The sequence below is a fragment of the Tinamus guttatus genome, unplaced genomic scaffold, assembly GCF_059628265.1.
Source record: "Tinamus guttatus ecotype Peru unplaced genomic scaffold, ASM5962826v1 Tinamus_guttatus_pri_ptg000086l, whole genome shotgun sequence".
In the NCBI taxonomy this organism is placed as follows: Eukaryota; Metazoa; Chordata; class Aves; order Tinamiformes; family Tinamidae; genus Tinamus; species Tinamus guttatus.
This window is the reverse complement of record NW_028288620.1, coordinates 3,286,644-3,314,338: the sequence shown is the minus strand read 5'-3', so window position 1 is coordinate 3,314,338 and position 27,695 is coordinate 3,286,644. Positions and strand designations below refer to the sequence as shown.

Here is a 27,695-nt window from a genome sequence, read left to right as displayed (position 1 = left end):
CTAAAACTAAACAGGAACAGAACAAGAGCATGGTTGATTTTCTGTTGTTGCTGTTTTTCCTTAAATACATACATTTAAATACATTCAATCCGACATGGTTTATGAAAACTGCCTGTCAACATTTACTTTGCAGGAGAGATCTAAGTTGCACTAAGGTGAATGCAGTGACGAGGCTGGGCTCCAGCCGCGGCGGGAGAGGCCGCCCGCTCCGCGCGGGCTCCCGCCGGGAAGCGCCGGGGCGCCCGGGCCGGGCCGCGCGCACGGACGCGGCTCGTCAAACTGGTCGTGAAGGTTGGGGGCCGCACGCCCCGGCGGCCGAAGAAAGGAGCAACCAGAGTGCCCGCGGGGTCAGCAGTATTTCTGCAAAAAAGTAGAGGTTGGGGAAGAGGAGTGAGCGCTTCCTGCCCGCGAGGGCAGCCAGGGGAGCGGGGCTGCCCGCGCCCTCTCCTTCCCCCGCGACGCAGAGCGGGCTGCGACCCCCCTGGTTTTATCCACCTAACACGTTCCTGGGAAACTTCATTTCCGTTCACAGAGCGAGACCTCTCTGTGCGCACTGGTGCAACAGGCCCGCGACTCAGCCCCGTGAAATCCTATAGGGTTTGCTTCACTCCATCTGAAGGGCCTTATCTCATTCCACTGATCCTGGATATTATAAAAACTCTGCTGTTTGCAGCCTCCATGTAAAGGCAAAGCAGTATGGCCTACGAGAGGCTGATCTCAAACTTGGGCTTTTCAAGTTTTCCATGACAGTATCAGAGTTGTGGCAGTGGCATAAAATTAAAATCTGTACTGCACGGGATGTCATAATTGTAACCTTGCAAAATAATTCCAGCTGTTTAAGATGCTGCTTTATTATTATTTCTAAGTGAATCCCTACTGCTGCCAGGCAGGGCCCCTGGCCATTTTACTGCCACGGCGCAGAGCCCATTGCTTTAACTTCAGCCCCCTCAGCAGCACCTTTACCCACAGGACACTTAGCTCCAGCCAAGGTCCTGCCCCACAGTTTCTTCCTCCTGCCCTTACAACTCTCTCCTCTCACTCCTCTCCTGTTTTTTTTTCTCATGTTTTTTCCTCCTGTTTTTTTCTCCACCCTCTCTCCCACGCCCCCAGGCCTTTCCTTGCTTTCCTCATTGGTACCTTGTATTTTTTTTCTCTGCTAGTCTGACTCCTATTTTACATGAGGAATTTTGCACCAAGTAACTAATGATTCCTTGGAATACATCAGCTAAAAGAGGACATTCTGTGTCTTTTTCTCAGCAAAGTGACTGTAAAAAGGTTGTAGAAAAGTTTCTCCGTTCACAGAAACCTCCACTCCTCGAGACACTTCTCATGTGAATGCCTAAGGCATTGAAAAGAATTGACCTCCAAGGAGTTTAAAACACATGTAAGTGTAAAAAATACAATAAAATACATATTAGATTATTACTACTTTTTCAGTACTTTAATGCCCTTTGTTTTTATTAATCTCAACATATTTCGCTTTCTCCTATTATTCAATTTTCTTTTTCCTAAGAGCAGAAAAACTTTTAAATTTGTGCTATTGAATTCAATGTTAGAGGAAATTTTGTGTATTTAATTCCATCTTTCTGATTTCAACACTGCATACAAAGAGAGGACAGCAAATAATGATGCACAGGATGGACCTCCAGCAGGGCATAAAGTAGCTCCTGGAGAAATAACAGGTTAGATCTGCCTATTTTGATTACTTTCAGACGGCTGTTTGCACAGAGTGTGAGACATTTCAATAACTTAAGTAAATGCAGTTTCCCTCAGAGTCCTGCTTACTCAGATCTTTTTCTTCTGCTGCTGGTAACTCCAGTACACTCCAGTCATTCTCCCTAACGTATTATGCCCAAATCAACTTTGACTAAAAGGTTCTGATCAGAAGAAAAAAAGAGATCAGTAATGCCAACATTAACCAAAACATGAGGAGAAAACCTCAGGCAAGGCAGGTGCTCGTTCCCCTCACGACACCCGCTTCCCTCGCGCTGTGTTTCCAGGTGAGCAGCACAAACTGAGACATGGGAAGTTCCACCTCCATGGGAGGAAGAACTTCCTCACTGTGAGGGTGACAGAGCTCTGGAACAGGCTGCCCAGAGAGGCTGTGGAGTCTCCTTCTCTGGAGATCTTCAAACCCGCCTGGATGCCACCCTGTGCCACGTGCTCTAGGTGACCCTGCTGGAGCAGGGGGTTGGACTCGATGATCTCCAGAGGTCCCTTCCACCTTCAGAAGCGGCCGTGGGCGTCGCAGCCGCTAGATGGGGCTTCCAGCCTGCGCTGGGGCCCGCGCGGCTCCGCAGTGCTCGGGTCACGCGGAGAAAACACCGTCCCCTGGCTGCAAACGGCATCAGCCCTCAAGAGCACTGGGTTTGGTGTGACACACTCCATCAAATACAGGTTTCTTATCCATAAAAACCTTCCACGGGGCTGGGGACAAATAAAAATCACCCCGTACACCTGGCCAGATGCCAGGAACTCTACTGCAGCTTTCCTTTAATTTCCTTTAACACCATTACCCGCTGGAATTCAACTCGTTTTTGACCTCCGCTACTGCAAGTTACTGCATCAGTTGGAGTAATTTTGTGTAAAAATCAGTTCAGGATTGCTACCCTGCTCAGAACGAGCATGGTATAGAGAGCAATATATAAAGTAATTAGTAAAATTGGTGCCCTAAGTATAATGCAATGAAAAGTGAAAAAACACTTAGGCAGGACAAGCCACAAAATGGGTTAAGCAGGTGGCAGCGAAGTATAAATCACCAGCAAGTCCTCCCCACCACTGAAAAGTAGCCATGTAATTGCTTTGTAAAATGCAAATAAACTATAAATAAAAGTCTGCTGAACATAACTGTTGATTTGGTATGTGTTAATGTATTCTCTATTATTCACTTCAATAATACTAGAGGGATTTAATAAGGAACATAGAGATGTCACCAAAAGATGATGAAAAAAAAGTGAAATTTTTGTGTTATTTTAAATAAAATTACTAGCATCCTGGCTACTTTTAACTTTGTAAGTAAATACATACTGTATGCATACTGGACCACACTATACTGATTGTTCGCTTCCCTCTTTGTGCCTATACATGTCACTTCTTACCCGTGCTGCATCTCCGTCCTGCTTTATCATATCCATTCCAGGCAGCTGGTTTGGAAAAAGATTGCCTCCCCTCATAGCAGGATCATTAACCTATTGGCAATGAGACATTAAGGAAAATGCATTAAAATTGTGCTGAAAAAAGGGATGAGAACTAAAAAGTAATGGTTTAAGCCTCTCTGGCAATTGCATATACCAACTTCCACCTCTGCAACGCGGCTGTCACCAGGGAGGTGACTACATTGCTGAGCACCCCTCCTGTTCAGCATGTTCTGACTCCTATTACTCTGCTTCACAGTCAACAACAACAATTTCATTCTTGATACTACTGCCCTTATGCATATCTTACAAACAGGTTCACTTATTAGGGGTGATGCCTGCTATGAAGGGCCTCTATCTAGGAATGTGTAGCTACTTTCCTATCCTCAGTGGCCTGCAAACTTTCTGCTTTTGCAGCTCATCACGTAATGTTTTCAAGCCTGAAGGGAAAGCAGATAGCCTGGATTATGCTCAGGGTTGATTTAGTTCTAATGACGTATCTTTCCCTGCTTGTAAGCAACGGAAGGAAGATAGGATTAAATGGGAAAACCTGTATTTTCCTTCACAGTTTGCTGCACGCAGCCACAGGAAGAACTGAACCCATGTACTTCTGCGCGTCCAAAGGGTCTGTCGAGCTTCACTAGGTGGAAAAACAGGCTGGCAGAATCCACAGCATTTCTTTTTTATTCAAAGGATTTATCTTACTATGTAGGAACGGATACAGAATACAAAACATTAGCTTTTCAGCAAGGTTCTCAGCATTAGTAAATCCAACTTTCCTTGGAAGTTTTAAAGGGAAAGAATCCTCCCCCTCGAGAGTCTCACTACTCGCCCACGCTTCCGGCACACCAGTCAGGTGGGACAATACTGAGGATCTGCCTCTCTAGATTTTGCTGGAAGGAAAACGATGTCTTCCCTTGCCCTTGCCCTGTGGGAGGCTCCTGGGGTGCCACAGAGCAGAGGATCTGCCGCTGCACTGCCTCATTTCAGCTGTAACAACCTGCTCAGCAAGGGGAGACAGTCTGGAATTTTCCTTCTTGTTTCAAGCCCTTCGGATGGTCCCATTTCTGCTGCTATGCAGGGATTTTGCAAGGAGCTGCAAAAGCCAGGTGCACCAATATGCTTAAAAAGGTGGTCTCTGATGCTGCCAGAGGAGAATGCAGCTCAGCAGGAAAAGTTGGAAACTTAACGGGTTTTGCTTCAGAATTTTCAACTCAGAAGCAACTAATTATTCAAGCCCTGCGAGCCTCCTGCTGATGCCCTGCACTTCTCAACAACAAACAGGCAGGTTTTAAAACCCTGATCTGGAAATTCAGATAAGGAAAAAAAAAAAGGTAGAGAACCACACTATTTTGTTAGAAAGTTTCACATGCATTAGGTTGAGGAAAAAAAAAAAGTTTGAAAAAGGTTTTCCGCTGTTTACCAATACTCATCAGAAAACTTGTTGCAACAGGCAACATGCCTACACTAGGTTTGTTCAGTGGACAAAGGTTGGGAAAAATAAAAAGCAAAAATGCAAAATCACAGTTCACTGACTAAAAAACAGATTTGGAACAGAAAGAAGGGCAGGTGTAGAGCTAGGAGAGCTATGGAAAAGCACACAGCTGCAGCAGCAAAGGCATCGGTTCAGTTCCAGGTCCAGATCTCTTTGCCAGTGACGTCGAAGAGTCCTGACTTGCTTGGTAATAGATACAGCAAAACAGCAGGTTTTAATTTGTAGGATTAAATTTACTTTGGAAAACTGAGAAAGATGCAACAATCAATACTAACACAATAATATTTCTGGCTGCAATAGCAATTCAGAAAAGTAAGAAAAATACCAAAAAATGTTAAGGAGGCTTCTGAAGATTTTTCTGAAATAAGAGATTTTTTACAGATGACTCTGTAAGAAGGCAAGTTAAGTGGTGTTATTAGTTACCAAATCCAACTAAAACAAGATGGAACATGTTTTACAACCCTTTTGTAATTAAACTAAGCCTGTTACTGCCAGTAGAGCAGAATTATTTGGAACATGCCTGGAAAGAAAAGTCTCAATGCTCTCCTCAGCTCCTTTCATCCAACATGCAGCACAGACCTGGTCTGTTTTCAAAATACTGTTTTTAAGGTGATTCTTAGTGAATGTCATGTGAGTTTTGACCTCGGGAGTACTGCAAGCAGGCAGATTATTAAACATCTTATCTCAGGAGACATCTAGATAGTGATTTATTTCATAGACTGAAAAGTCTCTCCTCCCACAAAGGTCTCAAACTGCCTCTCTCCTGGCCCAGGAAATAACACGTGTCCACGATGCAAAGTACCTAGCAGGCAAAGAGAAGGCAACAGCCCAGCTGTGCAAACCACCAGGGGAGGACAGGGAGAGGAGCAGTTTTGTGACAGCGCAACAGGGGCAAGGGGCTGGACAGAGGCCACGCGCGGCCCTGCAGGCGGCATCTTGCCCTTCCTGACAGCAGCTTCCTAAAAAACGGGGCAGCCTGGAGACCCTTAGGGTGATTTGCAACGGAGAAGGTGGCCATGAGACAAGGTCTGAACCCCCAGGTGCCTAAAAAACTGTCCAAGCCACAAACGCAGCAGTTGCCTCTCGGCAGGTGAGCCTGCCCAGGCAGAGCGTTTAACCATGAACGTGCTGCTTCCAAAAACATCCACTAAAACATGAAGGCCCAAGTTCTCCCAAAAGCTGGACCATGTTTGTAGCACAACCACTGATACCCGCTGTGGTGCAAAGAGACGGGCACGTGATATTAACGTAACAATAAATAAATAAACAAGAGAAAGTACTTGGCAATGAATAATATGGTAAAAAAATACACGTGACCAAAACAAAACAAAAAAGGAACGGAATGGCAACAGCCAGCAGAATTAAAGAAAATATAAAGTCATTTTGAAAGCCACCAGTTACAAGAAAAAGTTTAGCATGGTTTATGTCAACCACTAAATAAAGGTGGCAAATTACAAGAAGCTATGCCCAAAGCACAGGAAAAAATATATATATATTTTATTTATTCCTGCCTCCCAGAAAGGAAAATGTAAAGCTGCACAGCATGCATTCCTGAGGACTTAAAAATCCTGTCTTGTGTCCCAGAAATGGCCCCTCAGCTGCCAGTTGGGCCACCTCTGACCTGGCTGCAGTCTGCAGATGACACAGGGCAGGGGTGGCAATATTAGGAGGAAAACAGGTTACTGCTAGAGGATGAGCCACAGCACCTTAGGTAAACAGGCTCACTCTAAGGAAAGTTGTTTAATGCAGGCAAAAGAGGTGAAGCACTTGGGACTTGCACACAGTACTTGTGAAGTGGCTGTTGTAGCACTGTGTCCAGTTCTCCTGTTCATACTTTTGGAAAGATGTTACAGTAATGAAGGGAGCTTAAAGTAGATCCACAGAAAGGGAACTGAAGGTCTGGCAAACAAATCTTGGGATAGATGCAGAAACTCAATCTAAGCAGCTTACTGGAAGTCAGAAGAATGCTATCTTGAAATAAGACCCAATAGCTCAACAGGAAGGAAAAACAGTGCAACAACTGTGCCTGGGGAAGGAACAATCTGCAAAGATATTGGGAGTCTTTGAAATAAAAACATATCTATTCTATAATGTGTATTTCTTAATTCAGTTTCTTGGGGAAAATTATGCAGCATGTGCACGTTAAGCATTCAGATGGGCTGTCACCTTCAAATCCCTTCTCTTCTCTGTCTTAACTAGTGTTTTACTATATTAAAAATATGCAACAGCATGCACTTAGGAACTAATTAAAAAGTCTGCTATAGTTGTCTCAGCAACTGGAATCATCACAGGAGGTGACAGAATTATTTCAAGTCACCAGTATGCGGCAGCTGTGAAAGACAAATGTGATCCGGGGCTATATCTGTCAGTGTCTTCCAAGAGAAATTAGGAAGAATTAGTGCTATGCACATGGCACTGGAGCCTAGGAAATATTGATTCCGACTGGAACAGGTGCAGAAAAGGGAAAGGAATGTGAAGCCTACATGAAGAGCCTGAAACGGCATGGCTTGTTTAACTTAGAAAAGTGAAAAAAAAAAAAAAACGAAAAGAAACCCAAAGCAGAACATCCCAGCAATCCCAAAACTAAACAAAACTAATTAAACAAAAAGGTTAATATAAAGCCTTTCTTTAAAATACAGGGAGAGAAAAGGGCTATTTAAGCTAAAGGACAATACTGTCAGAAATACTGACAGCTGGAACACTTCCTGCTTCTTAAGCTGGAATAAAAGACATTTGTTAATAAACCAATTAATACAACCAGCTTTAAACTGCAACCTTATCATCTCAAAAGACGGTCTTATGACTCTACTGGCCACAATTGCAGGAGATTGAGGATTCATGAGGAGCTTGACTGGCAGTGTCCTGGGAACATCCATAATATAAAGCTTATGTGTTGAATCAACTGAACTGCAGCTCTGAAACAACCACACAGAGCTGTTAATTAAGAGGACTTTCTTGACAATTATTTATTAATGCGTTATGTGAATTTAATTATGGACTGAAAAAGTGAAAACGTCATTTTCCTACTTCTGAATAATCTAAGCAACAAACTCAAGTAAAAAGGAACAGGTTACTTGGCTACTGAATTAGCAATCCATTTTATACACATCACTCTACAAAAAGTGAATTTTGTGCTCGTGAAGGTGCTAGACTGATAGTTCTCCAAGTTGATTGCTTATTGCCTGGTACTACAAACGCAGTGGTGGCAGAAGCATCTTCCACTCACTACCTACGCCAGAGAATTCCACTCCCATCTCCAGGGAGCTGCCTGACAGTCAGGCCCAGCCTCCCTGTGGAGAAAATTAGCAACAACATGGGGGGCTGTCAACTGAGCTGTCCAAACTTACCTACCAAGGGCCAGGGCTAGGTCAGCACACACCTTCCAAAGGTGTTCCAGGAGTAACTACACGAGCTAGCTGCAGGGATACTCAGTTAAGATGGGAACCCCGGGTGCAAAGGTGCTCTACCTCATTAGTCACCTCGGTTATCCAAGTGCAAAGCCAAAAAGAAATCCTTTTAACACAATAATTTCTCAAGAGAACTGATACAGGAAATGTAATGGCTTAAAGCAGTCACAGCCCCACTCAACTGACCTGCAAAGCTACAAGACAAAAAATCCTCTAGCTGTCATCTCAAGTCCTTAAGTTCTCACCTGCTCAGGACCCATGGAGGACAACCCTGATGTAGGCACAGAGGTCGCTGAGGTCATGCTGATCTGCCCTGTCATCTGGTTCATGTTGTTCATACCACTTGTGTTGGTTGCCATGGACACACTGATGTTCATGTTATTATTGTACATGCTGGTGCTTGCTTGCTGCCCAAAATGTGGTGGGGACTGTTGTGAAAACATGCTACAGCAAGGAATGGAAAAAGCAATGTGTCAGACTTAGAATGCTGAAGCCAGTAAGAAACTACTCTCTTTGTCATATACTTTAAACTAGAATTTGTACATATTGCTGTTTATGCCGGCCTAAAGACTGTTCTTCAGCTACATTAACAACTAAGGAATAGACTTGCAAAATTGAAGGTTCCATGTCTGTGCACAAAAATGCATGCCTTTGCGTTGTGACACTATGGCAGAGGGTACAAATCTGCTACGTGCGTGCATAACAGCCAATTATTTGTCTGAATATGACTGTATATATATTTAGGAAAGTATCTTTTGGATGGAAAGGAAAACAACCCTTTTCCCCCCCCATTATTACCACAGCACAGGACTGCTGAGCTGATACTGCGCCTGACTCAATCAGCTTCTTTTTGGCAAAAGAGGCTATTTGCACATATGAATACCAGATTTGCACATACAATTATGGCAAGTGGGCTCACAAATATAGACATGCAATTGTGCAGAAATTTATTTACTGATTTTAAGCATCACTTTTTAAAAATGTGGCACTGTAAGAAACAACATAAAGTCCAAGATAATTACCCTTCACACTCCTTGAAGGCCTCCCCAAAGCAACTTAAGGAAAACTAACTGTGGAAGAGTTCTGCCCAGATTCTGCTGAAGTGCCTTATGCCTCCTGGGTATTATTTTCCTATTACATTGAAAATCATGAGAGAGACTTGTACTTGCCTATGAAGCCCTGGTCCCACAGCTGAGGGAATTTCTGGTGGTTAATGCTCAACCTCAGACTTGTGTCTACATTATGCTACAGCCACACACAATTTGCTGTGACTTTTTTCTCTCTTGGAGTGCCTGTGGATAGCGGAATGCAGCTGCATTCCGGGCACAGGATCAAACTCTGAAAATCCCACAATTCTCCTCCTCCTATTCCACGTCTTCCATGGCCACCTAGCCCCATTTTTTAGGTTGTTATCTGGATGGATGAAACAGGACACTACAGATCATTGTGAGAACTCAGTGGCTTGTGTAAATGGCTTTGACGTGTCTCCCCTGTAGAGCTGCAGCTTGGCAAGCCAAGCACCAGTCTCTCAAGCTGCCCCTGCTGCAGTTTCAGCAGAAGCCATAACAGGGGCAGCTTCTTGGCCTCCTGTAGCTGCTTCAGGAGGACAGTGAAGGAGAGACAAGGACAAGGATCTTGAGATAAATCATCCGCTTTTAGGGGAACTTTACTTGGATCAGCCTCACCGCTGATGTACTATTTTCTGGCTTAATATTAAACACGTATCAACCTGTGGGAAGCATATCAATTGTTGAGCTGGGATGGTGAGAGCAGCTTGAGAACTTCAGGACAGGAGGACTCTGCTAGAGACCTCTGCACAGCCCAGCCTCCAGGGACAGCGATAACTCCAAGACCAGAGCCACTTGGCAGCTCACGGCTGCCTACTGACACTGTTCAACATTGACTCGTTCAGTGTGGACAGACTAATTGCTGGATTTACACCGACAGGGCCACCGGCCTCATCTGAGAAGGTGGCTGCACACAAGGGGCCTGGTAGCCACAAGGCTATCAGAGGAGCAGAGTTACATGCTGACCCCAAACAGCAGCAGGCACAAATGGGCTGAACCCGGCTGCACCCAGGCATGTAGATGCCCAGTCCTGGTAACTCCGGAGCAGCAGAGGATGCAGAGGCTCCAGCTTCACTGGTCCAGGCTCGGGGAAGGCAGCGTGGCAAGGGGACAATAAAAGCATACGCAGAAGAGATGCATCCACGCAAGCAGGGGGAACTGGAGCTCGCTGTGCAGCCTTATTCCTTCGAAAGGACACGGAGGGTTCATCACACTGCACTGTGTGGATGCAGGTCTTGCAGCTATGCGCTCACTTGGCCTTGCACAAAGATAGAATTTAAAACAATTCATCAAGCCAAATTGAAACGAAATCTCTTTTAGGAGCAGATAGTTAACAGCAAACAAACAAATACATATACCAATAAATAAAGTATGGACCGTAAACGACATGTTTTTGTGTGTGTATGTTCATCCTGGTTTTGTCCTGGATTTACCTGTTTCCACCCATATTCCCTTGTGCCCACCCGTTCATCTCCGTAGAGGACTGGTAGGCAGGATTAGCCTGAGACTGCTGAATCATGGGACTCTGAGTGTGCGCCAGTCGCGGGGACATCAGCGGGCTCTGAGGAGTGGTGGCCCCCGTGAAGCCTGGGTCAGGCTGCTGACTGATACCTGAAGAATGAAACGAGAACTTTAGCCAGGGTAACTGTAGGCTAGAACAGGGCAAGGGCTGAAACCTGCAGGCATGTCCCATCTGGAGCCCGTGAGCTTGTGTCTTCGTGTAGGATCTAGGTTAAAAACTGTACAGCATTTACTAAATGCTACGTGCATAACCTTCAAAAAGTGCTTAGTGCAAGTGTGTTCCCTAACACCTGCCCGAGGTCACAGGCATAAACACCAATAAGTGATTTTTTTTTGTGTGTAAACTCCATAAAACCCAGCAAAAAAATAAAAACATTTCGCTTCAGACTCTAAATCCCATTTTGTAGTGAGAGTTATGTGAAACGACCTGTTTGCTATGTGACACCACTTTTTAACACTAAGACTTACCACTTTTTAACACTAAGACTTAACATTTAACTCTTTCTAAAAGTTCGTAGAACCTTAGTATTTACATTTTTGCCATTTTGTGCAAACATTTTAAAATTCTGTAAAATCAGAATATTACCTAGATGTAAAGCAACCAACTTAACCTGTAAGTTCCAGCAGATTTTAAAATGCCAATTCTGTGTAAGAGCTGTGCAAGTCACAGGTACATCAAGGGCAGCAAACTCAGCTGAAACCAACCACTCTCAACACTGGAGTAAGAATGAGGTGCTCTGAAAACTATTTCTGTATCTGCTGTCTGCATTACTTAAATTCACATGATTTGCATTCATTTTTGTAAAGGAATAACAAATCTGTGCACAGAATTTACAATTTAGAAGCTGGTGTAGAGGAAAACTGATCAACAGAATAGGTGGCAACTTTAGAATCGGGTGAAACAAAATTTGTATTAGTTGTATCAATCGAACACAGAGATACGTAATATTGGATGTAATATTGGATATAATTTTTACAATATATGCAGAGAATGCTCTGCAGCAGTTGCTGCATGGTGCGAAGGGAGCCATGCATCTCCAGAGCAAGGCACCCTGGAGCTTTTGGCACCCAGAGAAATGGTAGCACTTGGGCTGGGGAAGTGGAAGGTACCACACCACACATGGGGCCTCAGGACAAGGACAAACCATCCTTCCCACCCGATCCCAGCTGGGCAGCCCCGGGGCCTGCGGAGAGACGCGGCGGGCAGAGGCGGTACCGTAGCTGGGCGGAAACGGGAACTGCTGCGCGTTGGGCTGCGGGATGCGCGGGTTGCTCATGGTCGCTGGGATGCCGCCGGCGGCCACCATGCTGGGCGTCATGCTCAGGCCCTGCCCTCGCATCATCAGCGTGCGCTGCTGCACCTGCTGCTGCTGCTGCTGCTGCTGCTGCATCTGCCGCTGCCGCAGGTGCTGGCTGAGGATCTCGCGCTGCCGCTGCGCCAGCATCTGCGCGTTGAGGGGGCCCTGCGGGAAAGCGCCGCGTGAGGAGAGCCCGCCCCGCCGCCCCGACCCACACGGGAAGGGCAGGGAACAGCCCCGCGACGCCTCGGGAAGGGATCCCCACCGTGGGAGCACTGCCGGCAGGAGCAGCACCCGCGCCTGCAGCCACAGCGCGCTGGGACCACAGACAGAGCAGCTCATTAAAAACACCACGAGGAGGTGAAGGATTGTGCTGTTACGTCACGTTTCTGGAAAGCAAGATCCGCCTCTTGTGCATATGGAAAGACTCTAAAACAACCAATTGCTTTGTCAGCTTTTAGACTGCTTTAGTTGTTTTAGGAACTGCTTTGTAATTTTCAGATGTGTTTACAATATAGCACCTGTACTCTATTTAGTAATATAGGGGGAGAAATAGGAAATAAAGGGACTTTTTTCTAAAGTAGTTTCCCTCACCTGCGTTGGCACTCCAGGTCTCAAAGACAGATTCATATTGGAGACACTGCTGATCTGATTCATCAGTGGCTGCCGATTCTAAAGAAAAGAAAAGAAAAATTGGCCCAAGAGTTGACAGAAAAAAAAGGGGGGGGAGGTTATACACATAGGTATATCCATCTTCTTTCCATTAGATTTGAGGACCTACTTTTATAGATTCAGGATGAAACTACTTTTCTTGCTCACACTCTGTCCTCATTCACAGAATCCCACTTTTTAAGGAGGTAATGCCCAAATAACAAGACAGACACTAAGATGCTTTCCAAATATTCTGCCTTTACAATTTCTATCTTTTCTTGGAGTTTAAGATTGGACTGTTGGGGACTCTGAGCTGGACTTTGAGCTAGGCTCTATAATTTTTACAGACTTCTACATTTTTGTTTAAGAATGTAACAAGGAGCAACATTTTGAAATGATCTTCAACTGCAGACCAAAGTGAAAGAAAGGATGTAGGTAACAGGCAGGAATAAAGTAGGTAGCTTGCAGAAAGAGTAAACACATAACTAACAAAAAAGGCAATATACAATAACAGGCACTGCTGCGGCCTCTCAGAATTCAGAATCACTTAGACTTAAATACTTCAATGACATGTATTGCAATAATTATTATTGTAGAATATTGCAGGGATAATGAAAGGGTGGAGGAAAAGACTGAGAGAGGGAATATCCAAGGCACGGCCACGGCAAGCCCGTTATGATTTTTCATTAAAGGTGGAAGCAGAGGGTGCTGGAGCAGCCCCCGCAGGCCGCGAGGGGCGAGCGTGCCCGTGCCACGCGAGGCCCTACCTGCTGCGCCTGGAGCCGGTGCTGGAGCTGGAGCCGCAGCTGGTTGGGCTGGCTCTGCACGATGCCGGCGGGGCGCAGCGCGGCGCGGGGCTGCATGCGCAGCGCGGCGTAGCCCGGCCGCTGCCCCATGGCGTGGAAGGGGGGCTCCTGCATGGCCGCGTAGCCGCCCTGCGCCAGCGGCGCCGCCGGCGCGTACGGCTGCGGGAACACGGGCGTCTTCTGCTCCAGGAGCAGCCCGGAGTCGGCGCCGGAGAAGGGCTCCGCGTCCGCGGCTTGGCTCTGCGGGAACACAGCGAGAGGAGCGCGTCGAGGAGCGCGTCGCGGCACAGCGCCTGCCGCAGCGCTCTGCTCCCCACCACGCGCTCTGAAGTTGCAAGGTTCTTCACATATACACAAATAAATCAGTTATACCGTAATTAAAAGCCAAGTCACCGCGTTTTTGCCACTCAATCAGGAGAAGGTTTAAAGGCACTACAAATGAACAAGGATAAAAGCGTCGATTTTTATCAGTATTATTAAACTAAAGAGTGACTTGAAATAAAGATGCCCGAAACTATTAAAGAAGCTGATGTGAACAGAAAGCCTACTTCCTTCAGGACTTTTTCACACAAACTGATTACCGGCTAGCTTGAAATAGCTAACACCATTCTAAACTCTATTCTAGATACTCCCCTTCCCCTCAGAATAATTGTATAACTTATTCCACACAGACCTTGAAAATCAAGTTAATCTGAATGTCACTGCCCTCGTGAAAGCAAACTTCTATAAAATATTGGATGGATACTTTTAAAACCATGCTCTAAATGTGGCATTTTTCTTACCTGGGAAATTCTTTGACAGTTTCCACTGAGATATTAACTAAACATATATGTGGCATTTATTTTCAAATAAAACAGTCTACATGTTATTTTGGTGGTGACATTCCAAAAGCCATACACTACTGCATGAAAGTTTCATATCATAGAATTGAAGTTCACCACTAAATTACCTCCAGCATAACACTTCACTATGTTGTGCTATACCAAGCGTTCTGGGTTATCTTTTTCTCATGTACAAAACATGATTTCATTAGTCCTATTTCATAGTTAACAGATGGTCCACGGACCAGAAGAGACAGAAGAAGTGTCTAAAATGCACAACTATTTCAGAAGATATTCCCAGGATGCTGATGAAAACTGGGTAATGAAATGGATGTTCTGGGCAACAAGCTCATCTCAGGGTATTAAACATTAGAGAGGCAAATGCGGCTCTTTTGGAAGTATGGTAGAAATATAGTAGATCAAACTTTTTTTTTTTTAAATGTTTTCCTGCTTTAGTTTGCATTATATAGGACAAGAAACAATTGAAAATTGAGGGGAAAAAATAAGATCAAAAACAGTAGAACAACTCTGTGTTTCAAAGCCTCACTAAGTGTGAGGCTACACATTACAATTCTGCTCCTCCAAAGGCTTGCTGCTACCATTACACAAAGGTCTCCTTTGCTCAGAGGTGCTCCTACTCTCCTTTGCTCTTTCCTGTCCCTGTTGCTAACCATGATCTTGCCTTTTGTCCAAGCGCTGAGCTGTTGGGTCGACTCAAACCATAATCCCTTAACTTAACCTTAGTTTGCCAGCAGTGGGTCTTATATTGTACATATAAGAGCAACCTTAAAACTTCCTCTCCCTTCTGCAACACACTTTTTACCTCTCTCTTGTCAACTCATCCTCTAAAAGCAGTTCCTAGCGTAGGCAGTGCAGCATGCAATGTACCTGGCTGACCAGTTCGGGTATTCCTAGGGCCCTGTCAATCTCCTCTAGCCCATCGAAATTCCTCAGTGCCATGTAAAGCTGATCCAGTAGGGCACCCTCATCGCTCGGGGACTCTGAGGAAGGATGATTGCACAGCAGGTCATCTGGGGAGCTGCCAAACGGTTGCCTGTGAAAACACGAATATTACATGGGCAAACAGCTGCCGAACAACAAGCACTAATATCAGAGGACTAGTACTCACAAGGAAGTAACAAGTGGAGACAGAAATTATTTTATTAGCTGCTCTGAATTTAAGTCATGTTTTCCAAAGAAAGAGCGTGAATAACGAGACCCTACAAGCAGCGTGGACTCAACAAGCGTGTGAGTGCACCTGAGAGGTGCCCAAGCCCTGAATCCACAGGGCGGCATCTGCAACGGAGCACGGGAGTCACTACAGAGAACAGTCCTGCATTTCTAATAGCAGGACCCACCACAGTGAAAACCATGTTGTAACTACAGACGCTCCAGCATCTTTCTACTTTTAATCTTAAGTACTTTCTATGACATGAATGGTAACAGTAAGAACAGCAAAACGAGCCAGGACCACAATTGCATTAATGCTTGGGAGATAAACCACTACAACTAATCTGAAGCAGCGTCAGCATTTACTGTGATACAGAACTTCTAACTCTCCCAACACACTGCCTGTCAAAGAAAGCAATTGTAAGTATTACTGGAACACGTATTTCAGAGGCAAAACATACTACAAGCCTAAAATTGCTCTAAATGCAATGAGTATTTCCCACAGGGTGCAAGATCTCACTCCACGCGGCACCAGCACTCACCTGTTCTGCCCACCAAAGGTTGCCTGCTCTATGGGCAAGATGCTGTCTGGCCACGGGGCAGTCTGGTTGGGAGGAGCCTGCTGCTGGCTGTACTGAGGCCCTCCCATATTCATCTCCAGCTCGGATGGCCCTGCTCCAGGGAAAACAAGCACACAACGTTTGTGAGGAACATTTACTTGGATGGTAATCCTTTCCATTGAATTGTCTACTGTACCGTAAAAGCAAACGAGAATGTGAAGATTTAATCATGTAACACTGTGAAACTATCGATAAAAATTGCTTTTAGAATTGGAAGAAATGTCAAGAGAACTCTGAAAATGGATCAAAACTGTAAGAGAGCAGATATGAGCCTACAAATGCAAAAGCTAACAAGAACTTACTGCAGGACATAAAGTATTAACCACAGACAAAGCCAATACGTAACTTACTTGCTTGTAGTTGTCAATACGTAATGTATTGACCAAGCACAGTGTGAGAACTTACAGTATTTCCTCCCCCTAAAAAAACCCACGGTCTTCAGACAAGACCAGCTTATATCCTCTTTCTTAGGCCACACTACTATGTGGCTTAAGAAAATTTTCATATCACACACTTTCAAAATTAGTTTTACACACTCCTCCTTGCACAGAAAACTCAGAATATCCCAAACTGTTGAATATCCAATTCTTGGAAGGGTTTTCCCACCAAATCTAGAAGGAAATGAATTTTTTTTTTTTTAAGTCTTCCCTCCTCTTTTTTAGCAGGGGGCAGTGCTTCACCTTCGCGCCGCGGCCCGGGTGACTTACCCATGTTCATGACCTGAGAGGGGAGCATCTGCCGCGGGCCGGGCTGGCTGCTGGGCCGCAGGGCGCCGCCGGCCGTGGGGTTGCGCGCGAGGCCGCCCTGGATGGGCCGGCTCAGGGCGCTGGTGGTGGGCGCGCAGGTGACGCGCGCGGCCGCAGCCTGGCTCCCCCAGTCCCCCGACGCCACGGCCGGCCGAGGGGCGCTGCCGCCCATCATGCCTGCACACGAGAAAGGCACGCTCAGGGGCAGCATTACAACTGGCTTGTTAGCTGTGTTTTCTAGAGGTAAAAATGCAGCAATTTTACCCCAAACTCATCACATCGCAACTGCCTGTGTGGACGTGCAAAGCTACAGCACGGCGCATCGCGCTGCTCAGCCAAGGGGCTGGAGATCACCAGACACTTGACACGAGGAAGATCCTTTTGTCCTTTCTGAGGCGCTGCTCAGGGCAAGCGCTGGCACACGAGCAGGTGCCTGGGGGTGGATACCCTGCCTTCCTTCCCCAGGAAATGAATCACGTTTGCGGGCGCGCGTGGCAGGGCCTCGCTTTCCTAGCGCTACGCGAGAAGGAAGACGGCAGCGGTAACCTGCCCGCACCGTCCGCAGGAGGAGGGTTACGTTTCAGCTCGCATCTGCACGCTTCCTTTGGACAGTCTCTCCACCCAGCATCGAGGTCGCTCTTCGCGTCACAGCTCTTCCAAATAGTCTTGGGCCAATAGACCGTGCAGGGAAATTACCCGCAGGAACTTTCCGATAGAGGCTGAAGTTCTCTACCGTTATTTTAGGGGAAGTCCTCCCACATCTACACCTCAGTAAACAACTGAGGCAGTTTATTTACACTTGGAAAATATAGAGTACTTCACTCCGAGAGCAGTTAAAAAAAAAACAAAAAGCCCCCAGAACTGTTTATTCACAGCATTTAAACATTTCAGTTTTGTACAGGTAAAGGAGCAGATAAACCACTGCTTTCAGCTTGCACTACTCATCTCTAGCTGCCTTTCACAACAAACTTGAGCAAATGCTAAGAAATATCCCAAATATTTATTATTCACCAGCCTGACCACTTGGTGATATACAGCCGAGGAGGAAAACCCTCTAAAGAGAGTTATCTTTTGGCTGCAGTGCAAGACCTGCTTCCATGGTACAGCATTTGGTTTGCTGTGCTTTATTCTTTTAGCTGCAAGTTGTGGTGCACTAAATGAAATGGCAGGAACATACATTATACACTCTAACTTGTATACATAAGATGAGTAACATCCTCTAGAATGTATACATACCATGAAAGTTAACAGGACACTTGAAGGACCACAAGCTGACCCCTAAACTGCTCAAGCAGGATATTTCAGTGTCCAGCAGCATGTGGTTTTTATTACTGATAGAAACTAAAGATAAATCTTTGATAGTCAATAGCCTGCTAGAAAGACTTACAACATGCAATTACTCAAGTTTTTAGCTGTTGTTTCACACTTGGACAGGCTCAGGCTACACGCTAGTTGAAACAGGTCATTCACTCAAACTTTTCCTGTAAGCCCTCTCTGGTATCTTTGTACAGCATTAAGGCAGTATGAAGAAATCGGTGCATTGCAAACCAGGCCTAATTCACGAGATAGTACTGTTACAGCACCTGACAGCTCCAAAAAAGTTTATATCTTAGAAAATGATATAAAGGCTCTTCATTTCTGTTACTTAAAATGAAAACAAATACTAGTAAATAAAGGATAAGCGAAGGTAATGGCAGGGAATACTCATGGTAATGGCAACAGCATTGCCCACAGATTTGTTCTGGAAGGACTTTGCCCATCCAAGACTCAGATGAGCCTGGAATAATGATATGAACCAATTATAACTGTCCATACCATGAATTTATTGACAAATTTGCAGGCAAATTTGCAGCAATGAGGAAAGAGCATGCCTAGAAAAATCTGCATTTTGAAACAGAAGTTGTTCAGAAGAAACATGACAACATACACCAGCCCACTGAATATAAATGTGCAAAACACATATGTACTTTTAAAAGCCCTAACATTGAGTTACACATGGTATAGATGATGTATAATACAGATTCACGATAAAGATCACCCAAATATATGAGAACATATGGAAAGACCTCTTACCTGTGCTGTTGTTCCCTAAAGATCCTTGATTTCCTATCATGCCCTCACTCCTGCCCATGAGTCCTGGCTGAGGTATCACGGAGTACGGGCTATTGGTTCTTATGGGGGGGAAATTTCCTGCGCCCGCTGGATTCTGCAGTGAGATGTCGAGTGGTAAATTCTGGTTTGGCAATAACCTGCCCAGTTGCCCCGCTCGTGGGTTATTAAAAGCTAGACAGGAGGAGCAAACAAAAAACAAAGTTACAAGAATGGAAACTTGTAAAAGAAGAAGCCAAACCAAGCCCAAATATACTTCAAGCTCTAGGGTCGAGTTATTTAATGCTGCATAATTAGCCTACTCCCTATCTGTGTGAGAAACTTCCCTCTAGACATTGCAAAGCACATTTCAAAATGGAACATTCTGACATCAAAACGGATATGATTTATATTTTTAAATCTTTAAGTGGTACAATTTGACTGAAGAACAACTACAGCAAAATATACCACTACACGATGTGCATACTACCCCAATTAACCTTATACCTAGTGGGACTGTAATTGAGTGCAGGTGTCATTCTGAGGCAGGATCATCCAAAAGCCTTGAAAGTTTTCCAACATAAACCATGCCCCTGAAGAAGTTACTAAAATTAAGGACAAATTGAGGCTCTGTTGAGTTCTACAGTCCTATTTCTGTATCTTCCTCCTAATTGTTTATTATTATTATTATTACAGGTCTTGTCATTAATAAAAATAAATACTTTCAGGATTCAGTAACAATGAATAGAGGCTCCAGATTCAGAAGTTTTGACACCCTTATAAACTAGAAAATAGGGCTGTACTTGCAGTTTATCGTCACCTTTATAGAAACATTTTCTTCTCTTGATGCCCTCGTGTGTTTTGCGCTCTTAAAATCAGCCTGTGCAAAGAACACTACAAGCTGCCTTAGGAAAGGGAACTTCAGCTCTTGGCTGGCAGGCACCTGGGTCAGCTGGTCTTTGGGAGATCTTCTAGTGCATGAAACTCGTGCACATGCACAAGCACTTCTCAAACATGAACCAAGTACTGGGCATACAAGATTCTATCTCCAGTCATACCAACAAAACACAAAATCATTTTTGTAATATTATTATTTGAAATTACTTCTCATAGCTTCCACTAGGACAGTCTGATTTAATGCTGTCATTTAAACAACTTATTTGTAATGCAGTGACTAAAAATGGAGAAGTCAAAGAACTTCCTTCTTACTTTAGATCCCGTACTGATACTTCTGAACTTGAGAATATTTACCAGCTTTATTAAAAGATACAGAAACATCTTATTATCCAGATTTCTGACTTTTCTTATTATGCTTCTTATGTTATGAAACCAGATTATAATAACTTACTGCATTTTTTTTTTATTCTCTGCCAGGTAGACTTGCTTATATGTGTATATAGGAAATAAATTACTTCAAGTATACCTCACTCCTAATCATTAGGCCTCAATTTTCTTATCAATATCTGTTCAAACAAGCAAGCCAAAGTGACCTCCCCAGGTGTATGAGCACCATAAATTCTAAAGATAGAACTAAAACCTACCTAAAGACTAAAACCTAAGCAATAATTTCAGGACAGTTTGCTCTAGAAGTTTGAAAAATAACACAGATGAGGAAGTTATAATGCAGGTAACCACTGATCCAACAAAAAGAAAAGCTGGAAATGCAGCACAAAATAGCAACATGGTTCATGAGATGTGCTGGTGCTCAGCTCCCCAGATCACACAGCCAGGATGAGACCAAGGGAGGCTCCTGCTTCCCAAGCAATAAACTTTAGGAATCTCACCAAACTAGCAGCTTTCAATTCTTTCAAGAACTTTCAAAAACAGATTAAAATATTCAAAGCATTTTCATGTAAAAGCTTTAACAAACGAAAGCTCACCATTTCTTTGGAAAAAAAATCTTTAAAAAATACTTTGGGAATCAAATATGATTTGACATTGATTCTATAACACTTTTATGGGAACAAAAAAGAGATTACTAAGTCTCTGCACCTGTTCTCTGTATGCTGTGCTCGTATACTGAAAACAAGGCAGAAAATCTCTCGGGAAGTAAGATACAGACATGAGACTGAGCTGAGAAAAATAAAAGTTATAGGGTGCTAATTTACATAGGAAATTATGCTTAAAAAAATAAACAAACCAAAACTGTTGCTAACTAGCAAGCTATTCCCTTTTATAATCCTATTGTTATTATACCACCAAAAGCTTTGAAAACAGATTTAGAGACCAAGGGGTAAAAATATTTCCAAAACTCCTTCTGCAATATGATACATAGAAATAAATAACACTGTACTTCAGTAAAAAGTTAACATTTCCCTGGAAGAAATTTTTGGAATTACAACTCATTTAACAAATAGATAAGCAAAAGAAATATGAGCCAAAGCAAAGGGTTAACTTGGGAAAGCCAAAAGCCTATGCCTCTCTGGAAGGAACCAGCAGACCTCATTTTTGACAAAATATTATTATGTTAAGATTTTAAATGCACAGGCATTTCTGTCTGACTCACATACTGCTTGTGTTAGTTTCCCCATACTTAAAAAATAAGCACATTAAATATCTTTCTTTGAGCAACATTCACGCTGTTTCAGTTAATTGCAGTTTAAGAAGCTATGATGTTTTAAAAGTAAATTTAAATGTTAACATTCATTTAAATGTTTGTATTAATAATTTGAGTCCACTTGAAACAGTGTTATTCTTGAAAAAATGTTTTTCTTGATAGCAACAAAAGGACTACAGTTTATTGGAAGCATTAACTAAATACTAATTTTGAAAATATAAACAAGGGTGTACATTTATGGAATTAACTGGATGGATAGTAGGCTGCCATCCTAGCCTAAGGAAAATAACAGAACAGTGGCTTTTATGCTATTTTATTCAGCATTCATCACAGATAACTTCCTGTCTTGCTTTTAATCATTTTATAGTGTTAGAACCAATATTTCTCTCCTGATTTGTAGTTTTATTAATAAAGTTAAGAAACTGTCAGCTAGAAAGCAGCTCAATTAAAAGCCACAATTTCCAAATTAAGTTAGACATCCCTTCTAATCACACGTCTTCCAATTAATATTGTGGTTTCAGAAGAATACTTTCATCCATGCTTCGGAAAGCTTTTCTCTCCAATTTTAGAAAGAGCTGGCAAAGAAACAGCCTCTGCACCACAACAAAAGGCATCTGAAAAGCCTCCCGATATTAGCATAATATATAGCCACAGCTCCTATTTTCTGAGAGAAAAATTGCTATTTTGGGAGTAGCCCTTTTACCCTCCCAGAGGGGCACCAACTTGCAGCGTTAGGATGTCAGCTGTATCTAAGGGCCAAGCGTGTTTCAAAGAGCACAACCGCAGATGGCGCCACCTCATCACCCAAAACGGGCGAGCCCTGTGAAAACCGCCGAGCTCCTCGCCTGACACAGCTCCGGGCTTGTGTCTCTCCAGACACTCACTGCTCTGTGACACCCTCATGGCCGGTTTCTGGGCGCCCGCGGGCGCGCCGGGGCTGCCGTCGCTGCTGAGCTGCATGAGGTCGTTGATGATGGCTTGCTTGTCCACCGAGCCCGCCGGCGCGCCGGCGCGGCCATCTGGGAAAAGCTGCGGCAGCTGGCTGTTCTGCAGGTCGTCCAGGATCTCCTCCAGGTTGTCCAGCTCGCTGCCCGGCTGCAAGGGAAGCAGAGAGAGCTACGTGGCGGCTCGTGCGGCAGGCCGCGCCACACGCGCCTCACGCGGCGCCGTAGCGTGCTCGCCCCGCGGCCCTCACAAGCTGGGCAGAAAGAGACACCCAGCATTTGTTTGGCGTTTATGTAGGTGCAACAGACACCCCTGTGTGCACAACCGCATCTCTGGTCGCTGTGTGACTTGAGTAAAAGGCTATGATGGAAGAGTCGCTTCCTGGCTGAAACAACCCCCCAAACGTATTTTCTTCGTTGCGCCAAAAACCTTAACACCGAATAACACTGCAGAAATTAACTGGAAAGGAATACTTAAGTCAATCAAATTCTATACATTAACAATTGTCAACTGCTTGGCAGATTTAGGAATTTTTTTCCCGTATTCAAATCTGTGAAAATTACATTTCTGCATCAAGAAAAGAAAAAAATGAGACATCTGATTAGACATCCAACTCAATAGAAACTTAGATGGCAGAAAAATCTAAGTTCATTCCATAGTAACATAAAAATTGACCCACGTGCTCTTCTTAAAAATGTCAAGTTTCACCAGTACTAATGTTTTGTCAACTTCCCTATGTCTAAACACTCCAAATTAACATCTGCTCATTGAAAGTTGGAAATTATTACCATCAATCCAAACCTAGAGTTTGGACATGTAAGACTAAAACTCTTTCGGAGAGTAACAACAAGCAAGCAGTACAGTCTAAGCTTCCACTAAGCTGCACAGAAAAATATTTTATGACATTATCTCTAGCAAAAATCTACTCAGAATTAACGCCTTCCTCAGGAATTCTAGGAAGAGGTGGAGAGTGAACGCACACGAAGGCAAGGGAGTGGAGAAGGAGAGGTGGGTCAGTACAAACACGCACAAGGCAATTCTCCCTGTGCTTTTGCTTCCCACCACATCGTGCACGCACTTACATATTTGCAGCACGCTCACTCTGCAGATGCCAAGGCAGCACAGAAATACCCGCGATGGCTTAAACCGGCCACCGAGGTTCATGGTGTATGATAGACTGCACTAAGCTCATACTGCCACAGCTAACCTGTTCTGGGGTGCTGTTTTATTCAAAGGTAGCTAACATGCAAATAGCTAATATCTCTACATAACCCTGTTGGATATCTTGATGCAGATGGACATGGTGTCACTCCTTACTCCTTTCATATATCCTCCCAGACTTACAGATCAGGCAAGATGGTGCCAAAGAAGAGAGATTTTATTCTGTTAAAAGGCAGTAAATGGGTTGATCCGGAGGCTGATGATATTGGCAAAGTGATGGGAAATGACAGAAACAGTAGACTAGAAGAAAACTAAACCCCTGATGGCAAAATGAGTGTATTCCAATCCCAACAGAAGCTCCTATCTTCTGAAAAACACCCAGTGAAGAAAATCCACAGCTTCTGTGGAGTTTGTTTCAAGCACACTGCCATCCTTAGCAGTAAAAGGTTTTCCCTTAGTGTTGAAGCAACATCTTCCTCACTGAAATGCAAGCCCTTCCTACCTGTCCCGTTTGAATCTGGAGAGCAAACCGTGCTCCCCTTTTCCCAGCCTTTTATTTGAAGCCTGGCATGTGCCTCTGGTTTTTGTGCTAAGTTGAATGATTTCAGCTCATTCAAGCTCTCCTCTCAGTGCACACCCTCTTTTCCAGACCTCTGGTTATTCCTGCTGCCCCTCTGCACTGCCCTGGATTGAGCCTTGTTTCTGGTTATTTGTTCACCCTGCGCAGTCCAGCACTTTCACTCCCTATCTCCCAGCCTCCACTGAATCTGAACTCTCTTCTCCAGTGTATTTGCCTTTATCCCAGTGTCACACGCAGCATTACCAAGTGTAAACAAATAGTTTGAGCCCCTGCAGTCCCCAAACTCCCGCCGTCCCTCCCATTTCAACAGCGAATCCCTGAAGAAGCCCTTGGTGTGCGAGAGCAGCGTCCTGAGACCCCTCCCGGCAGCTTCATGGTGGCCGTCCCTCTGTAATCCGCTTACGGGAACGCCACGAGCCACACGGCCTCACTGAAACCAGGATACACGGCATAACGGCCACACTTGTGCCAAGAGGCCCGTTTACACGGCGGCAGAAGGAAAACACATCGGTCTGACATTACCTGCTCTTGACAAATCGCCACGCGGCCGTGTTTTACCTTCCGGGCACTCACAACAGCAAAGGCTGAGCCCAGAGGAACGGGAATGTGGTTAAAAGCAACCAGAATTGTGACGGGGAAAGGTGACCGGCACCTTCAAAAGGGCTCTCCTGGAGACGCGCTAGAACAGTGGTCGGAAGCTGCATTTTAATTTCTGACCAATCTGATACAGGAGACCGATGCCGTGGATCATAAATTATAACAGGATGATTCAACAGTCTTTGGGGGAATTAAGACATACGGACTTCATTAAACACATTTCACACAACAGTATACTGAAGTTGCAGGTTTTGCTCTTTGAGTTTTTTGGGCAATAGCGGGGAGAAATGTTTTCCTTTTATCTTTTTTTTTTCCTTTTAACATTCAGGCCAGTGCAATTCATTGTTTAAACATCAGGCATTAAAAAAATAAATAACAATAAATAAAAAGGACAAACTTATTGATCCAAAAGTGTCACAGAACTGCACTCCCTGCCATGCATTTAATTCCTCTAAGGAAGTGGCAAAGAAAGGCCAGAACTATTATAACAAAAATATATAACCCTCCCTTTTTCCCTTAACATAATCATTGTCAAATGTTGCATTTTTTCTGATGAGAGCAGGGTTCTTGACAGCTGCACAAGTTCCAAGAGGGTTTTAGTTCTAGAATTAATATGAAACTATTAGGGCAGCCTAAGACTTTCCAGACCCACCCTCAAATGGCACCGTATGCACAGAAACTAGCATTAAAATATTTACTTGGTTAGTTTCATGGGTTTTTTCTTTTATTTATATTCTATATTTATTTAGTTAATGGCCTAAATTGAACTTTACGTAAATAGAAGGCACACCCTAAGCTCCCTATAATACAATTATTTGTCACAAATTAAAAGAAAAAAAATCCTGATAAAAGCAGCAAGTATCACAGGAAAGTTCTTGTGCACATATTTTTACTATCTTTAAGCACTGCAATTACAATAATCTCCACGGGATTGAGATGCTAAATCCTAGAAAATACCAGATAAATTATGCTTTAAAATATTTTTGTACTTTAAAAAATATCTATTTTTGTACTTTAAAAATATCTATTTTTTGTATTTTTGTACTTTAAAAATATCTCTTTTTTAAAGTATTTATCACCAGTATGCAGAAAAACATAGATTAAAACTTAATTACTTATAAAATTATTTCATCTCTACTAAAATGCAGTTTCATCTAAACACTAAGTTTGGTTTGCAAATATTGCCATGTTAAAGTCGAGCTGTGGAGGAATCCATCCACGGATTATAAAGGGCCATCCCAATAAGTTGCACTGAGACTCTGAAGTTCTGTCACTTTTTGCTTTTTACACTTTTTTTTTTTTTTTTTTTACATCTGTATATGACTATGGAGGAAGCAACTACAAGACTCTCCCTACATCAGAATGTCTTGTGGTGGGGCTGCAACTTGAAACTACAGCTGCTTTATATAATCTCTAAGTCTTGTCACTATAGAAGACTAGAGTCCTTTTCTCTCCCCCAAATGCAATAAGCATACATTTGGCTGGAATTGCTATTTTATTATTAGGATAATCTACTACCAAATTTGGGGATAGTTTTGTAGAAGACTAATTAAAAACGATTCAGAAAATGGAAAGCTCACTCTCAAGTTTTAATAGAAGCTGAAGGAGCAGCAAACCTCCTTCATTAACTTAGTGGACTCTGGACAGGAAGAAATGGATTTTTGGAGGATGAGGTGCATGTGTGGAGTACACATTTTAGTACCGGAAAGGCACTGACAGACGGAAGCGAGTCCCACAGAAGGTGACTATGATACCTTCACGGTGGTCTCTGGTGTCATACCGTGGGGACAGCAGCAGTACGATGCCACTGTCACACCAACAGGCTGACTAATGCCTGCTGGAGGAAGAAGAGGAGAGCACACTCAGTGATAAAGATCTCATTCCACACTGTGCCACGGGCCAGCCCAGAGAATCAGCCATTTCGAATTTACCCATCTTTTGGTTTATGGGAAATAAGCCAGTGGGATACTGGGATGCAAGTGATGCAATGGGAATATAATAGTGCACATGCAGGTTGCAGAACGGTTTTGCGGTGCAAAATGACACAGCTAACCAAGCTGTTTCTTCTGAGTGGCAATACGTGACCTTACTGGAGGCATGATGTCCCCCCATGCTTTCACTCTCTTTTCCCCATGAGCTTTTGAAGTTGTTGGGCAATTTCAGTCTCACTTGACAAAAAGCAAGAGCCTCAAATCAACTGGGTTTCCAAAGTATCTTATAAATCCCTGACAGTGTCGATGAAAGATCCAGTTATTGCTACCACTAAGGTAAAGAGCAGAGATTGCTCAGGCGTTACCTTGAGCTTTGTTTTGCTTCGGCAGGGCGAAATACGAAGAAGTGGCTGAGCTCTCCAGACCTCCAAAGCACCACCAGAGACACGCAGGGCAGGCGGGGGTGAAGCTACACTAGCAGCAGAGCCTCGTGAGTAACACGGGCCACACATGCAGAAGGCAGCTTGCGGCTCAGGGCTGGCGGGAAGAGCAGATCCTCAGCCCATCAGGAGTTGTTATTTCCACCACCTTCCTTTCCTAATCGTGGAGGACGGCAGGAGCACCCGTGGTACTTGACAGCAACAGCGATGTTATCGCTGCTGCCTGGCTTTGCCTCCCCAGCAGGTCTCTTTTCCAGCCTTTCCCCCAGAACAGGGATTGCCCTGGGCTAGCAGAGCCGGGCAAGAGCCCGGCCTTCACAGCGGGGCAGGGGAGAAGGCAGAGGTGCCCTGGAAATACTCTGTCCCGACGCACGCGCCAGGTTTCCTGTGGGTGCCGGTCCCTGCCGAAGCGCGTGTTCAACACCCGCTACCCTGAGGGCTGCTATTTGTAGCGTGGGGACACGGCTCCGTGCCCTTCCTGCGCACAAAGTCACACCAAAAGTAAAAGGAGGAGAATGAAGGAGCTCTCGGGCGCCGCGGTGCCACCTCAGGCAGGAGCCGCCTCAGCGCGAGCAGCTCTGGAGGGGCGGCCGCTCCCGAGAGGAGCTGCTTAAAAATACAGCATTCCGCGGGAAGGAGAAGTTTTAAATAAACCTGCAA

The 27,695-nt window shown here is 44.3% G+C and overlaps 1 protein-coding gene across 1 annotated transcript in view; it reads right to left on the bottom strand.

Moving 5' to 3' along the window:
* Positions 1-249: 249 nt before the first annotated feature.
* Positions 250-27,695, bottom strand: part of NCOA2 (nuclear receptor coactivator 2) — a 62,582-nt gene continuing 35,136 nt past the window's right edge. The window contains exons 10-21 of the mRNA XM_088520342.1: positions 22,266-22,476; positions 18,810-19,019; positions 16,698-16,913; positions 15,913-16,042; positions 15,089-15,254; positions 13,341-13,619; positions 12,517-12,594; positions 11,841-12,087; positions 10,537-10,714; positions 8,282-8,480; positions 3,099-3,188; positions 250-360 (exon numbers count right to left, since the gene is read on the bottom strand). Coding sequence (XP_088376468.1) covers positions 349-360; positions 3,099-3,188; positions 8,282-8,480; positions 10,537-10,714; positions 11,841-12,087; positions 12,517-12,594; positions 13,341-13,619; positions 15,089-15,254; positions 15,913-16,042; positions 16,698-16,913; positions 18,810-19,019; positions 22,266-22,476 — 2,016 coding nt within the window. The 3' untranslated portion in view covers positions 250-348. The remainder of the gene's footprint in view (positions 361-3,098; positions 3,189-8,281; positions 8,481-10,536; positions 10,715-11,840; positions 12,088-12,516; positions 12,595-13,340; positions 13,620-15,088; positions 15,255-15,912; positions 16,043-16,697; positions 16,914-18,809; positions 19,020-22,265; positions 22,477-27,695) is intronic.